Source organism: Tursiops truncatus, chromosome 1, assembly GCF_011762595.2.
Source record: "Tursiops truncatus isolate mTurTru1 chromosome 1, mTurTru1.mat.Y, whole genome shotgun sequence".
Classification (NCBI taxonomy): Eukaryota; Metazoa; Chordata; class Mammalia; order Artiodactyla; family Delphinidae; genus Tursiops; species Tursiops truncatus.
In genome coordinates this window covers 109,256,782-109,273,305 of record NC_047034.1, presented here as the reverse complement: position 1 = coordinate 109,273,305, position 16,524 = coordinate 109,256,782, and the positions used below count along the sequence as shown (strand labels likewise).

The 16,524-nt window shown below is 42.3% G+C and overlaps 1 protein-coding gene across 2 annotated transcripts in view; it reads right to left on the bottom strand.

Annotated features, from left to right (window-relative positions):
* Positions 1–16,524, bottom strand: part of DDAH1 (dimethylarginine dimethylaminohydrolase 1) — a 153,504-nt gene that overhangs the window by 3,363 nt on the left and 133,617 nt on the right. For both annotated transcript variants that reach the window (XM_019920042.3, XM_033863946.2), the window contains exon 5: positions 2,164–2,307. In XM_019920042.3, coding sequence (XP_019775601.3) covers positions 2,164–2,307 — 144 coding nt within the window. The remainder of the gene's footprint in view (positions 1–2,163; positions 2,308–16,524) is intronic.

The window sequence follows — 16,524 nt, the reverse complement described above, 5'->3', positions numbered from 1 at the left end:
GATATATGAAAGTTGGTGGACGTGTTTACAGGCTGAGTAGGACTCTCTCTCCACGCTTCAAAACCCTCTCAACTATCATGTTCCTTTCCTTAATAAGACCATTGGAAAAACTTGACAAAGTATAATTTAAGTGAAGGGTTTCAGGTCAAACTGCTTTTAAATTACAGGTGTGTGAATTTTAGAGCATCTTTTGACACGAATAGAAAGCAAGCATGTGTCAAACCTTCAAATTAACAGTCCACAGATTTTTTCTCTGATGATAAAACAAAGAACTTTTTTTTTTTAAAAAAAGGCAAAATCACTTGCAAATACACTGCCTAAAAACAATCCACCATGCTTCTGTAGGATGTACTTTGGTACAGTGGTTAATTAAGAGTGCTGGAACCACACAGAGTTGGGTTCCAGCCCCAGTTCTGCCAACTTACTGCTCCAAGTGTAATTTCGGTCAAGTGGCATCGCCTTGGGATTATTTCTCTGTAAGACTGGAGTAATAACAGCACCCTCACAGGGCTGCTGTAAGGAATGAATAAGATAGTACATGCGGTGTGCCTGGCACAGGGGAAGCACTCAATAAATATGATGTTACTGTTTTTTGGTGGTAGACCCAGGGCTGAATTCAGAAGCAGTTAATGATCATCTCGTTATCGGATGATTGATGTGGCTGAAGGGGTACGAATGATCCAGAGCTGTGTTTCTCCAAGTGAGTTCAGTGACCAGGGTGCTTACTGACATGGCAGATTCTAGGGTGGGGAGGTCTAGGAACCTGTATTTTTAACAACCCTGAGGCACATTAAATTGTGAGACCTACTATTCATCTGAGAGCTGGTTAAGCCCCAGTCCAGGGGGTCAGGGGTCCTATATTTTCCTCAGGTTCACACTTTCAGCCATGGAAGAAGAAAAAAAAAAAATCTATTTATCCTCTTCCCCTGCTCTCTTTTTAATCTGCTGAAGGGGATCCTTCCTGACTAGGAGGATAAGCCTAGTAATTATACAGTATTGCATACTTAAAAGGTAGCATAAACTATTTTCTAAAAGTTTTAAAGTTTAAGATTGAAAGAAAAGAGAGAGAGATCAGTGGTTACTAAGACTCTTCTGTAATGCTTACTATAAATATCTTGCTCCTCTGGACAGAGATGAACATACTGAAATGCCTAAAAAAGATATGAACACTTGAAGGATCTATGGACCAACACCCTTAATCTGCTTGGTATGATTAAATTGAAATTACCAAAGTACACAGATGAGACTGGCAGAGTGCCCTGAAAGACTGGGAAGATTTTCTCAGACCAGGAAGGAATTCCATACGGAGGGGGCAATTCCCTGGCTGGAACATAAATGCAGAGCTGCTTGGAGGGACCAGTTGGCTGGTTCCAAGTGTGCTGTATTTATATTTCTTCTTGTTCTATCCTTTCAGGCCTTTGTTGCCTAGGATGTGTAGCCCCTGCTTTTGAGCACCCTTCTCTTTGGGTCATTCCTACTTCTCTGACTGAAGAAACAAATGACCCTCTGATGAGGGGCAGCTTAGATTTGTCAGAAAACAATGAGGCAGTTGGCCATCTAATTGTAGGTCTCTATGCTTAATGAGCATGTCAGTGTCAAGAAGTACATTTAATCAAAGCTGGAGCACAGACTTGGGAGATCCAAATACTCATTTGAAAAGGTCTGAATACCAGGCATGATCATCTCAATTACTTTGCATGCATTAGTGACCAATGACACTAACGAGAAGAGCGAGTTAAATAAACTTTCCTTCGGCCCTAAATTATGTTATCCTTGTACATTTTGGAGATTAATCCTTTGTCAGTTGCTTCATTTGCAAATATTTTCTCTCATTCTGAGGGGTGGGATAGGGAGGGTGGGAGGGAGGGAGACGTAAGAGGGAAGAGATATGGGAACATATGTATGTGTATAACTGATTCACTTGGTAATAAAGCAGAGACTAACACACCATTGTAAAGCAATTATACTCCAATAAACATGTTAAAAAAATCATATAAAATAAATAAATAAATTATGTTATCCTTTTGGCTTTCCTAATGATGTGTATAGGGGAAAAGGAAGCCCTGTTATTTGTCACTCTATTGTGAAAAAAATCCCTAGGCAGGAAGGCTGCAAAGGGAGGCCTACTCAGCTGCTGTGGCAGGAAGGACTTTTTTTTTTTACCTTTGCACTTTCTGGATACTCTTCTGGGGTTCGGTGCAGCAAGACGTGGCCTTTATTGGGGATATTTAGATATAAGCAGTTTGCGGCCGTGTCATCAGGCACAGTGAGTTTGTCGTAGCGGTGGTCACTCATCTGTTGCATGATCTATAACGAGAAACAAAGCAGGCCTAAGCAGAGCGTCTCCCACACTTGCCAACAGAAGGAGGGCAGTGTGGTGGGATAAAAGCTTGCAATCCATACCTAAGAATGTTCCTCTGTGTTGAAGTTCCTGTCTATTACCTCTAGACACTTAGAACCAAAAGAGGAAAACTGGATGTAGCTACGATTCTTTGGAAGAATTGTAAGGGTTCTTCTTGTTCTTTTAAAAGTACATGTTTGTCTCTAAGTTTTCCGGACGCGCAGGCTCAGCGGCCATGGCTCACGGGCCTTGCCGCTGCGCGGCATGTGGGATCTTCCCGGACCGGGGCACGAACCCGTGTCCCCTGCATCGGCAGGCGGACTCTCAACCACTGCGCCACCAGGGAAGCCCAGTCTCTAAGCTTTTAAGGGTTTTAAAACGATTATTTGTTTCATAAGATCTATCAGAAAGACACATAGACAAAAGGCCCAGCTGGGGTTTTGATGATATCCTCAGCTGAGTAAGCAGGGCTGCTCTGGTCTATAGGGAAAAAGGATCATAGCAGTAATCAGAATGGTCGGTAGCAGTAATCAGAATGGTCAGTTAACTGATTTAGCAATAACTGCACACACACACACACACACACACACACACACACAAACATAATTTCCTCTTCTCGGTACATTTAAATTGAATTCACTTGTCTGTTGGCAGGTGCTGCCCTTAATACAATGAACATAAAAATCCCTTGGGGAGAATGTTAAAATCATATTCCAAGGCCATGCCCCCAGGGATTCTGGTTTGGCAGGTTTGAGGTGAGGCATAATAATTTGTATTCTGAAGCCCTCCAGGTAATTCTGAGGCAGATGGTCCCTGGACCACACTTGGAGAAAAACTGACTTAGCAGGTCCATTCATCAAATGAAGGGTTTATTAGTACCTTAGTATAAAATAACTTAAAGATAAGACAAAAATGAATTCTGCAAAGAACTTAAAATATTGATATCTCATCTTCAGCCCCTCAACAAATTAAAACAAAAATGCAAAGAACAACCTTCCCCATTCCCCTGCACCCCTCCCCCACGCCAAAAATATCCAAACATTAAAAACAAAAACAAGTATGATTTTGGGCTTACTCATGTAGACTCTTTCCATTCTTTATCATTATCTATATGTTTTAAGGAATCTGCCAAAATGTCATGCCATGGAGGTATAAGAAGATCTTTTCACTGTCTGGTTCTAATCTATCTTTCCAGCTAGGTCTTCCTTTGCCCCTCAAGATTTGTGTGGAAATGGGCCTCATATTATAGGACCCCAGAGTTAGGTCTCTTGTCTACTAAGTCATGGAGGCACTGAACAGTAAGATTTACGGTGTGGAAGAGCAGAAGAGACGCCACGCTCCCTGCAGAAACTTCACTCCCAAGAGGATGTGAAGAGTACAGATGGTAAGGCCTTCTTGACTCACCAATCAGGTAATCCATTCTCTTCTCCAAGTGGGGAATATGTCAAGAGCAGACAGAAACCAGGAATAATATGATAATGGAACATCCTTCACATAGAAGGAAACATCAAGAGTGGGGATGAGCTTAAGCACTATATCAAAGGCTCAGAGACACAAAGATAAACAGACATAAATCCAGTTTTTGAAGAGGTCACAGGCTAATGGAGGAGACTGTCAGACAAATAGACAATTATATTACAATAAGAACAGGCAGAGCACCATGCTAAACATTTTACATTTATTACTGAATCCCCAAATTCCCATTTTACAGATGACGAAGTTGGACTGAGAGAGGTCAAATAACTTGCTCAAGGTCATAATTGTAGATTTAAACCCAGATCTGTGCAACTCAAAACTTTATTAATCATCTCACTTTGCTCTTTCTTGACTTCCAGAGCTGCAGCAAAATCTCTCTCCTACAAACTACCATATCATCTACTTTTTCACACTAATTTGCTACTTTAAATTTATGGTCAAAATTAATCATGGTACCATTCATTCTCTTTTTGTGTGTAATCTTGTTATGACACGGTACAGTTTCGACTTGACTGGACATCTCTTTCGCACTTTTTTTTTTTTTTTTTTTTTTTTTTTGCGGTACACAGGCCTCTCACTGTTGTGGCCTCTCCCGTTGTGGAGCACAGGCTCTGGACGCGCAGGCTCAGTGGCCATGGCTCACGGGCCCAGCTGCTCCGTGGCATGTGGGATGTGGGATCTTCCCGGACGGGGGTACGAACTCGTGTCCCCTGCATTGGCAGGCGGACTCTCAACCACTGCGCCACCAGGGAAGCCCTTCTTTTGCACTTTTTAATGTAAATTGTTCCCCGAGGGGATAGGCCCATAGGGTGGATCACCCACGGGTGGGGTGGGTTCTTCCTTAGAGCCCAGCCTGAGAAACCTTGTATCTATTCAAGGACATGGACAATTTAGAACTATTATAAGCAAATTAACAACATATTCAATTTAGCCCTCTTTATAAAATGGATGTGCCCAAAAATAATATGAAGAGGCTTGTTTAAGAGAAAATTTCCAGACGCAAGTAGCTCTCCTCTATTATGAATTGCTATTTAATTATATCTTAGGCAGACTTTCTTTTGGCTGCTTTCAAAAAAAAAATAATAGTAGCTTCCCTTTATTATTGTGTAGGAGGGGACACATTAAGACGGTGAACTCTGGAAAGAGACCTGGGTTTAAGTCTCTGCTGTATCCTTTGTGAGCTATAGAAATTCAAGCTTTTTTTTGACTTCTTAGTTTCCTCATCTATAAAATTGGGATAATAATAGCCTTTGACATACTTATTGTGAAAGATAAGTGAAGATAATGAATATAATTAGGCGCTGTACTAAGCCCTTAATTAGCTGCTAGTATTTTACGACAGCATGACCAGACAAACAAGGTTCAGGTTTCCAGTCTGCAGTCCCATCTACTGTTTTGGCAAGCTTTGCCCTTTAACCTCACACTTAAGATAGCCTGTTCTGAGATAAAGAAATCACCTATGGCTCTTAGTACAAGATGAGTTGAAAGAGAAAGAAGCATAGCCACACCTCATAAGCCTTGACTATAACTTCAATGGTCCCATGAGCAGCCCAGCAAATTCCCCACCTCTCAGTCTGACTCATGCATGTCCGGTGGTGACTATGAAGCAGAAACATGGAATGTTATACATTCCAGAGGAAGTGTTATCAAGGATGTTATTACTGCTGACTTTTTGTTTATCAGGGAAGGAACAAACTAGAATCTCCAAGGTTGCAGAGAAACCTACCTCAGAAAGTTCCCATTTTCTCTGGAATAATAGACACTGAATCCTTCTTTTCCTGGTGTGCTTTATTTACCCGGCCTTCAGCTCTCTCCATGTTCCCTCCCATCTCCCCACATCCTAGCTTGAACAATACCACTCCCCTCCCATGTGCTCGATTTGTTGTTCTCCAGTTGATGGTATTTATGTGAAATTCTAATTGCTGTTTTCCTCACTCTTGAATGTTTCTCTCTCTTCTGGGCCTTATATTTATAATTTATAACTTCTGGTGGGAACATTCCAAAAATTACTGACATAAGGTCAGTACCCAACCTAGCACTGTTTGAGGATAGTTTCATTTTTTTCATCACTGTGAGGAAAGGAGTTATAATATTCTTAGAGCGGAAATAATTTAATGCTGTGAATACATAAAGTAATTCACTGATAAATTCTATTGAGAGATACTCTTAAAATAAATGTCTTAACAAAACCACCAAGCCACCTTAGGAGAAGCTTTTCAAATAATTTATCAAGACCGCATGGTTATCATTTTAAGACAGGTTAAAATCTGTGCCAAAAGAAATGACTTTTAATACTAGAACAGACCCTGTGTGGAGCAGTGAGTGGCTCTGCTTAACTGTGGAAAGAAAAATACAAAAGCTCTGTCAGGCGTAGTCTTTCTAAACTAAAAGGATTTAGGAAGTGGTAACTATAGATAATAAACAAAAAATACATTTTTTCCATGAAAAAGCTAAAGGTGTTTATTCTGAACACAAAGGGTTTCTCTCTTTTGGGACAAAGAACAGGTTTTTCTTTTCCTGTTAGTGACTGTTTTTCTTTCTCTTATATGTTGTTATTGTCTGAATAAGACAGCTTGCATTTATTTATGGCTGGGTTCAGAAGACGCACATATATACACAATGCAGGGCGCTTGCCATCAGAGGGGAATACACAGAAAAAGGTTCAGGAGACTGTGTGTCTCTCTAGCATCTCTCCCCTGTGGTGTTGGAACAGCACTGCGAAGATGTGAGCATGTGCTCCCGGCCCGCCTGGCAGGGCATCACCTCAAAGAGCTCAGGCTCCCAAGGACAGAGCCAGCGCGAGGCAGAGGAACGGGGTCTGCTTCCGCTTTGTGGATGCACAGAAGCCTTTGTTAAAAGATGAGTATCATTTCAAATATTCTGAGAATGTGGCTGCTAGGCTGTTTAGTTTCATGTCCCAACATTTTTTCCTAAAAAGGGGTGGAGGCGGTGTATTGCTCCAGAGCTGTGTGTAAAGTGTTCTTTTAACACCGGGGGCTATGCTTCCTGCTTCTGGCTGCGCTGGGAGCCAGCACGGAAAGGAGAAAACCGCTAATCCGTCCCCACGCCACAAGGTCCCGAGAGGCCCCGGACTCCGGGTAACACGCAGCAGTTCTACAAGGCTTTGGGGGAGTATCTGAGAGGTTAACTCGCTGCTCTAAATGTCTTTTCTGATTTCTGCAATTTCCCGAAGGAGTTATTCCACTTTGTGTAAAAGAGAGTAATTATTGAATATCATCAGGACTGGATACAATTGGTGTTCCGTTCAATTCAACTGTCCTCTTGGAGCGCCCCCTTCAGGCCGGGCGCGATGGCAGTGGGAGGTGGGAACGGGAAAGAGATGAAAAGGTAACTTGGTCACAGATTCTGCCTTCAGGAGATGATAGTCTATAATTTAAGGAAGGTCAAGGGTAAACTAGCAGTAAAAAGAAAGTCAGCCTCACTCCTGACAGAGGCATCTCTTTAACGAAGAAGGCATGCAGCCGTGCGAGGAAACGGCTCTGAGAATCATCTTGGCCACGTTGTGGTGGTCTGTTACACAGCTGCTGGTTTGGAGGAACCGGCCTTGCTCCCCAGAGGGGAGCTGTCACAAAACAGAGTGGGAAATGTCATCCAGCCCAAGATGATTTGCATGGCTAGTTGCATTAACAACCAGGCATTTCCGGCAGTTCCCAACGTTTCTGGGAATTTTCTCATCCAAAAGTCTGGAAGGCAGTTTCATTCTCCCACTTGTTACTCATGGTTTCTTTGTAGTACATCAATTATTCTGAAAAAATTCCCAGGCTATGTTGTTTCACAGAACAATGTTGGATGCATTGGTCAAATACCGAAGCAAAGTTATATAGAACGTATTTAAAGATGTTTAGGAAACAGAGCACATTTTTGGCTTGCTCATAATTGATCTTCCTATGAAATATACATATGTATTCATCTCAGCGTATCAAAATGGAGCCAACTCAATAAAGCAACTCATTATAGATTCTATTGAGATATACAATATATGATGCTCAAGTACACTTTTCATTGCTCTTGAATATCTAGAATCATTCATACATTTATTTATCCACCCATCCATCAACAGTTCATTGAGAGTCTGACAATACACCAGGCATCAAGTCCTTGCAGTCCTTTTAAGGCTGAGTCAAACAGCTATGAATAACATTCTAGAATTGATATCATGTTTTCATTTTTTAATGGTTTTTCCATGGATCAGCTCAAAATGAACATAACCTGAGAGAGGTTGTCTTTTAAACAACCTCTCTGAATTGATGGGCTGTGATCCTAAGAATGAGGTTACATGGTTTTTTTTAGTTAAATCTGGGCAAACTTTCAATGCCAAATATTCCCTTCCAAGCTAGATGACATTTCCTCCACATATTATCTCATGTTTGGAGCTGCTGCTTCACTTAGATCATATGGCACACGTGAAAATGTAGAGGAAAGAATTCTTCTACTATTCAAACTACAACCACAAGTCACATAAACCATTTCTGCAAGGAATCTTCAAACACAGTGGTTTCTGTGGAAGGCTGGGAAAAACCCCCCATACTCTTACAGGAACACTCTGAGCTCTGCGGAGGGCTGGGGAGCAGGGCATGGGCAGAAGGAACAAGGGGAGCTTCTACGGGTAGTCACAGCCCTGATTTAAGTTTTTGACTCAAGGAGTGGAGAGGAAAAAAATCAGACCAAAGTACTTCCAAAATGCGAAGTCTAGCATCCTACCTTCCCTTCTTACCCCTGCCATGCTTCTCTAAGACTAGTTCTGTAGCAGAAGCAAATATCCCACAGTCTTATTCTTAGTCTTGAATAAGTACAGTAGACAGCTGCCTACTTGGCTACTGAGGTCATGCCCTGGCTATGTTTCTTCAGATACCTGCACCCTAAATTCAGCTCCTAAAATCTCATCATCAAAAATTAACTTCCTTGGGTATTGGGAGCTGGGTGATCTTTCAGTTTCCCCCTGGGTCATTCAATAGCAAGAAAGAATTGGAATGTTTATTGAGTTATCTTCTCTTTATTGATGGGTTATCTATCTTCACTTATTTCTTTCTTTAACAATTCATTTTACCGATAAGAAAGCCAAGGTTCAGATAATTCAGTAATTTTTCCAAGGTCACACATTAAGACAGAAATCCAGGATTCAGGTCCAGGTGAGTCAGCCTCCAAACGCCCACCTTTTTACTTCACACCAATCTACCACCTTGACAATAGCCCTTGAAAGATTAGACTCGGAGCTCACTAACTGACAGCCTGTGGGCTAATTCTTCTTGTAGATACAATTTATTTGACGTGCACATATATTGAAAAGTTTGCATTTAAGTGCATCTTAGACAGAGAAGGTCTGGCCTCTGAAGTCATCCGAGTTTGCTACTAGACTACATAGGTTGGTTTCCAGAGCTAGCTACTCTATTTTTTAAGTAGATGAAGGAAGAGCAAAGCCTTTGGGAATGGAAAAAGACAGTGGGTGAAGAGGCATTATCACCTCTAGAGCAGTAGAGGGGTAAGCTCCAAGGTAAGAGATGAGAAACGGCCAAACACACACACTTTGCAATGATGCCCAGGACCAGCCCTGTTCACTCAGACCCCACCACTGGTGGATTAATGCTTAGTCTCTGTATGAGCAAATGATTCCTTGGTTATCTCATCAGTAAGGCACACATTCAAACATTTTCCTTGCAATAATTGTAACTGTTTTGCTTTGAGACATTCAAAATCCTCTACCCAGTCTGCTTGGCCATTTGTGAAAGGGTTGCCTGGGAGTTAGGGAAGAGTCTATGCACAGGAAAGAGCATTCTTTTTTTCTGGAATAGTGTGAAGAAAATCATCATTGGGACTTTCAACTATATCCCTCTACCTAACTGTACCCTTAGCCTGGGCGCCGAACAAAAGAGTCTTTAGCATATGTTTAGTGCCCTGAGATCTTCAGCTCCAGGCAATAGTGTGCTGGTAAATATGGGGGAAAACATATGCATAATATACCTACAGAAGTTTATTATACATTTTACTGATATAAAGGATGGGTAGCATCCTTTACAATTTATAAATAATAATAAAAATTTCAATACTCTTGACTATAAATTTCATATTGTCAATTGATTCTCACAGAATGCTTCTGTTGAGTTTTGCAGAGCTCGTGCGTTTGAGGCCAACCTAATAGTTGCAATTGACAAATTACTGTAGTTCCAACATGGCTGCTGGTTGATATTTTGTTTACACTAATGAGTAAGACAAATGAAATAATGAAGATATATATTGGAACTTTACTTGTTTGGCAATGATGTGAGGGACTTCTCTGCTGAAGTGCATAGTAGTTTCTGAATACTGGAAGAATATTTCCTCATTTTTCCCTCAATGTAATGGCTACACACATGACACTTTTTTTTTTTTTTTTTTTTTTGTGGTACGCGGGACTCTCACTGCCGCGGCCTCTCCCGTCGCGGAGCACAGGCTCCGGACGCGCAGGCTCAGCGGCCATGGCTCACGGGCCCAGCCGCTCCGCGGCATGTGGGATCTTCCTGGACCGGGACACGAACCCGCGTCCCCCGCACTGGCAGGCGGACCCCCAACCACTGCACCACCAGGGAAGCCCTATTACCTTTGTTTTTAATGAAATTTCTTTAATCATAAGTTTATGTAATCTGATTTTTAATAATGGATGTGTTTAACAACCAGCTGTCAAAATTCCCCAAAATGTAACAATTGACCCTGGTAAGCTAGTAGAAGCTGGCTCCAGAAAACCGCTGCCCTACACAGGGGACTTCATGGTTCTACAAGACTTGGTTCCTGAATTTCAGCAGAAGTTGGCTTTTCATAGAAAGTTACCTTAAGTCACTCTCTACCTTCTTTGTTAGTACCAAGGATAACTTTAGTTTTAAAACCTGGCTCATGTAACTCTTGCTTTCTCATGGGCAAACAATATTTGGGGGTTAGCCTTCAATGAGCTTATGAAAAACACTGACGGTATAAGTTATCATGAATACTTAAAAGGAAGGAGAGCAAATTGGATTTGCTAAATAGGAACCTAAATTCAATGAAGTTCTCAAACATATAAGCGAGGATGACTGATTGGAAGCTTAAAGTCTGAATGTCCTACGTATAAAGAGGAAATGAGAATTCATGGTTTGCATTCTTAAACTTGGCTCCAATTTAAATTATTGTTTCTCCTTTTACATCCCTTTCATTTCCAGTTATGTTATTTTGCTATGCTTCATGCATCTTTGTTAAGTCGCTTTTACAAAATGAGGGGCAGTATGATTACATAATTTCGAACGGTTTTTCTAAAAACATGTTTTTAAATTATAAACCAAAATACAAATTATAAATAAAAAACATAAGTTTCTTGTACAAGATTCAAATATGAAAAATTAAAAATTCTATTGGACTTAACACAACTATATACATTTGTCAAAGCCCACTGAACTGCACATTTAAAGCTTGTGAATTTTACTGTATGGAAATTATATTTCAATAAATCTGATTTATAAAAAAAGATGGGGCTTCCCTGGTGGCGCAGTGGTTGGGAGTCTGCCTGCTAGTGCAGCGGACACGGGTTCGAGCCCTGGTCTGGGAGGATCCCACATGCCGCGGAGCGGCTGGGCCTGTGAGCTACAACTGCTGAGCCTGCGTGTCTGGAGCCTGTGCTCTGCAACGCGAGAGGCCACAACAGTGAGAGGCCCGCGCACCGCGATGAAGAGTGGCCGCCACTTGCCGCGACTGGAGGGAGCCCTCGCACAGAGACAAAGACCCAGCACAGCAAAAATAAATAAATTAATTAATAAACACCTACCCCCAACATCTTCTTTAAAAAAAAAAAAAAAAAGATGAAGTCCTGTTTCTCCCCCTCTATCCCATCTTTCTCTTCTCTTCTCCCCTTCCCTATGGGAAACCACTATTAAGTTTGATGTGAGTCCTTCAGATCATTTTTTACACATACACATACTTAAAACAAAACCTGTTTATCTCCCACGGAACTTGTCAGTGAAGGAGCCTGAACATCTCAATTTCTAGGGGTCCCAAAGTCCACTTCTCTCAAAGTCTGGTAACAAAGGCCTCTGCAGGTTTTGTACTCGTGAAGGCAATTTCTGTGATTGTCTTACAGTTATGACATTTTTGCCCATAAGTAGTTCCAATGCCTGTAAATAATGTTACACAAGAACTGAATAAATATTGGGATTTTACACAGATATTTAATTCCCTCCTACTGAAGAACACTCTTGCTGTCATGAGCTACTTGATCTTCAGAAGTCACTGCTGTCGCTAAATGCATCAGGGATAAAAGCACCTTAACTGTGATATGCTCAGAAACTGACATTTCTGTGAAACAGGGGTGACAAAGCTCATTCGCGTTTTAGGATGGGTTTTCTTAACCTCAGCACTATTGACATTTGGGGCTGGATAATTCTTTGTTGTGAGGACTGTCCTGTGTATTGTAGGACATTTAGCAGCATCCCTGTCTTCTACCCACTACATGCCAGAAGCATCCACTTCCCCGCCCCCCACATTATGACAAAAATATCTGTAGATATTGTTGGATGCTCCCCTGGGAGGGAGGGAGGGGCAAATTTGTCTCTGGTTGAGAACCACTGTTTTTAGGAGAAAGCTATCAAATCTATTCATATTTTAAAAGAAGAGCAGATACTTAAGGGAGACAGCAGGAAAAACAACCAGAAAAAGAAAGAGAGAGAAATCAAACTTCCAAATAAGTATACCATTTACTCTTCTATTCTTCCTCTGGGTTAATAAAATCCCTGATAAGAAATGGATTGGTATTTAAGAAAAACACTGCTGTCCCCACATATCCTGTACAAGAAACCCAAATCCCCTGTAAATGACAACCAAACCACGGCTGATGAAGAGAGCAGCCGTCCTCACCTCACCTGCTCTTGTGTGGGGAGTTACCTGGGCTCTCTGCATTTCAGGTTTTACGTTTCTGAAATGGGGAGGAGAAATCGTGGTTTCCTTCTGATTTGGCCTTTGTTAGTGTCAGACAGTGAATGCTGATAAGGTACTCTGAGAACCTGGGAAAGTGATGTCATTTTATCAAGCCCACTTCTCTTTTACGGAGGTTCGGAGAGATAAAAAATTAAGTGACTTACCTCAAATCACGCAAAGATAGTGAACCGCAAGGCTAGGATTAGATCCTGGATCTCACGACTCGGTCCAGGCCTTTTCTAGTGATCTTGGTTTGGTGGAGAGAATTTAAGTGGGACATGGAGCTTCCCTGGTGGCTCAGTTGTTGAGAATCCACCTGCCAATGCAGGGGACACGGGTTCGAGCCCTGGTCCGGGAAGATCCCACATGCCGCGGAGCAACTAAGCTCGTGTGCCACAACTACTCAGTCTGTGCTCTAGAGCCCATGAGCCACAACTATTGAGCCCGTGTGCCACAACTACTGAAGCCCGTGAGCCACAACTACTGAGCCCGTTGCCACAACTACTGAAGCCCACAAGCCACAACTACTGAGCCCGTGAGCCACAACTACTGAAGCCTGCCTGCCTAGAGCCCGTGCTCTGCAACAAGAGAAGCCACTGCAATGAGAAGCCCGTGCACCACAATGAAGAGTAGCCCCCACTCGCCTCAACTAGAGAAAGCCTGCGTGCGCAGCAACGAAGACCCAACACAGCCAAAAATAAATAAATTAAGAAAAAAAAAAGAATTCAAGTGGGACAAAGAGGAACCATATCAACCCCTCCTCCACTCACAAGTTAAGGAGTCTCTCTTCCCTTCAAGGTCTATTCCTTGATTTGTGGAATGTCCTAGACCAGTGGTTCTCAACCTTGGCTACACGTTAGAATCATCTGGGGAGCTTTAAAAAATATATAGACTTCTGAGCCCCAACCGTAGAGATTTTTTATTTACTTGGTCTAGGGTGGGGAAAAACGTCACTGTTTCTTTTTAAATTCTTCCCCAGGTGACTCTAAATATGTAGACAGGATTGAGAACCACTATTCTGTGCCCTCTCTATAATTTCTACTAATTTGGGGGGCAGAGGGTGGTAGGGGAAAGGAGGCAGGTTATTCTCCTGTTGTCTCTGGCTCCACTGAATTAGATCCCTGCAGAGACACAATTATTTTACAGGTGCTATTCCTCTTTTAAATGATGTCAACATAAGCAGGGACCTCAGCCTTTCTTTGATTGCCTGAAAAAGAAAACCCTATTCACCTGGGTAACAGATTTTTCTCAAGTTTGGCAGGTTGGAGTATTGCAGTAATATAGACACTTAAAATAGAATACGAAATGCTGGTGTTCTTCAAAGACTTGACAACTCTGGTTTGTGGTTCAGATCTCTTCTCTTTCCCTTTTCTCTCCTCTTTCCCTATCTCCACATTCCTATTCTAACAAAGGACGTTTTGCTTTCTCTTTTGCTGTATTATCTCCTGCTGATCCCAAGCCTTCAAGGGTCTCACCTTTCACCCCAAAGGACTTATTGTATTTTCCTAAACAAAGGTAATTCTCTCGTAAGAAGAATGCAGAGTTTAGCTCTTCCAAGGGCCTATGGACATTGTGGTTGCCTCCCACATGTCTAGTCTCTGCTTTCTTAGCAATCACCCCAGTTTTCACTTGTAAATCCACACCTCTCTGTGCAGCCCCCATAATCTGGGGGAAGCTAATTCCACCTCTGACTCCAGGACTGAGACTCTAGGCCAAAGGTTCCTTTCTTGGTTCACAGTACCTGTAAGTGTCTCATTAATATTTTCATGGTGCCTTTAGGCCAAGAAAGAAAAAATGAAACCCAAACCAAAACCAACACAGAAAATAAACCCCTACAAATCTAACACTTTTGTTTATTAAGTAGTTAGGTCCAAACAACTTAATAGTAGAATTGTGTGTGATGTCTGACAGGTATATCTGTGTTCTTTTTGAAAAATTTAAATTTCTGCCGTGGTGCCCCTGTGAGTTTGTTTGTGGTGCCCCTGTGTGCCTTGATGCAGTCAGGAAACTGCAGCTCCAGAGAAATTCACCCCTTGGTTATATTAGTGGCTCAGGGATGGACAGATGATCGGTTTGGACTATTAAGAATGGACAAGATCTGAAAGAAGCTTCCTTACTTTTCTGAGAGGACTCATGTCCCCCTCCCTGAATGTGTGTGAAGAGGCAAGTAGCAAGGAGCTGCTGGCAACCACCTGCTCCCCTGAAGGGGAGCCAGCTTTATAATGAAGCTCATCTGTGGAAGGTGAAGAGAGAGGAAAGGAATCTGGTTCTTTGACAGCATCACTAAGCAGACCCATCAAACCCACCCTAAAGTCTGTATTACTTCAGAACTACATGGACCAGTATCTCTCCTCCACTGTTTCGGGTTCACTGAACCCGAAACCCAGTTCACTGAACTGGGTTTTCTGTTCATGGCTAGTGAAGATAGATTTTTATCACTGAGAACTAAATTTGGTTGTGACAGAAAGTACCTGCCTCCTCAAAACAACTTTTAAAGGTTTATTTCTCTCTCGTGTGAAAGGTGTTTTGAGGTTGTAGCACAGTATGGTGACTTGACAGTCATCATGGGCTGAAGTTCTTCCAGCTTTTTGCTGTGTCATACCTGGGATACAGTCCTTGTCCTCATGGTATAAAATAGTTGTTTATGCTCTATCACATCCCTTCCTCAAGATTCAGGAAGGGGAGAAGGGCACAACTCTTGCCTTTCAAATCCAGGCTTCCTGGATCTCATACAGAGCACCTCTACTTTCATATCATCGGGCAATACTTAGTCTCATTGTTATACGTAGGACAAAGAAAGCTGAGAAATGTGGACGTTGTTCCAAGTGGCAATGTGCTCATATATATATTTTTTAAATAAATTTATTTATTTATTTATTTATGGCTGTGTTGGGTCTCCGTTGCTGTGCACGGGCTTTCTCTAGTTGTGGCGAGCGGGAGCTACTCTTTGTTGTGGTGCTTGTGCTTCTCATTGTGGTGGCTTCTCTTGTTGCGGAGCACGGGCTCTAGGCATGTGGGCTTCAGTAGTTGTGGCACACGGGCTCAGTAGTCGTGGCTCACGGGCTCTAGAGTACAGGCTCAGTAGTTGTGGCGCATGGGCTTAGTTGCTCCACGGCATATGGGATCTTCCCGGACCAGGGCTTGAACCCATGTCCCCTGCATTGGCAGGCGGATTCTTAACCACTGCACCACACAGGGAAGTCCCAGAAATGTGCTCATTTAAAACTCAAGGTTCAGTTAATAAGAAGGAAGGGTAGTATGGAAGTTGGAGAAGGCAACTGACTCAATTGGTCATCAGTTGGTTCAGAGAGTAATAGTTTTTACATCCCCACTATTCATATTTTGATCTCCGCCCCTTTAGGTGATTGACATACTGTTTGGATTTAATTAAGTCAAGGTATCCAAGTCATCTCAGGCGGACAGATGATTATTAGAAGCTTCCAGTGAGGCACAGTCACATCACTGGCCCTCTGTGCAGGGCTTGGCATGGGGTAGGCGCTCAATACATACTCGTTACATGTTGACTGACTGAATGAATGATCTTTCAGCAGTGCATTTTGGCATTTCAGTAACTCTTAAAATCCTCCTAAAATCTCCTGATGCAATTTCCTATAAGACACATTCACTCAGAGCTCAACCTTCAGTGAACAGCAAAGAAGAGCTGCCAGTTGGCGCTTGTGCCACATCCTTCTGTGCAATCAATACTTGTTACTGAAGATCCAGCTTTAATCAGCTTTGGGTGCTCTCCAGGGGCCTTTCTCAAATTCTCCCTAACA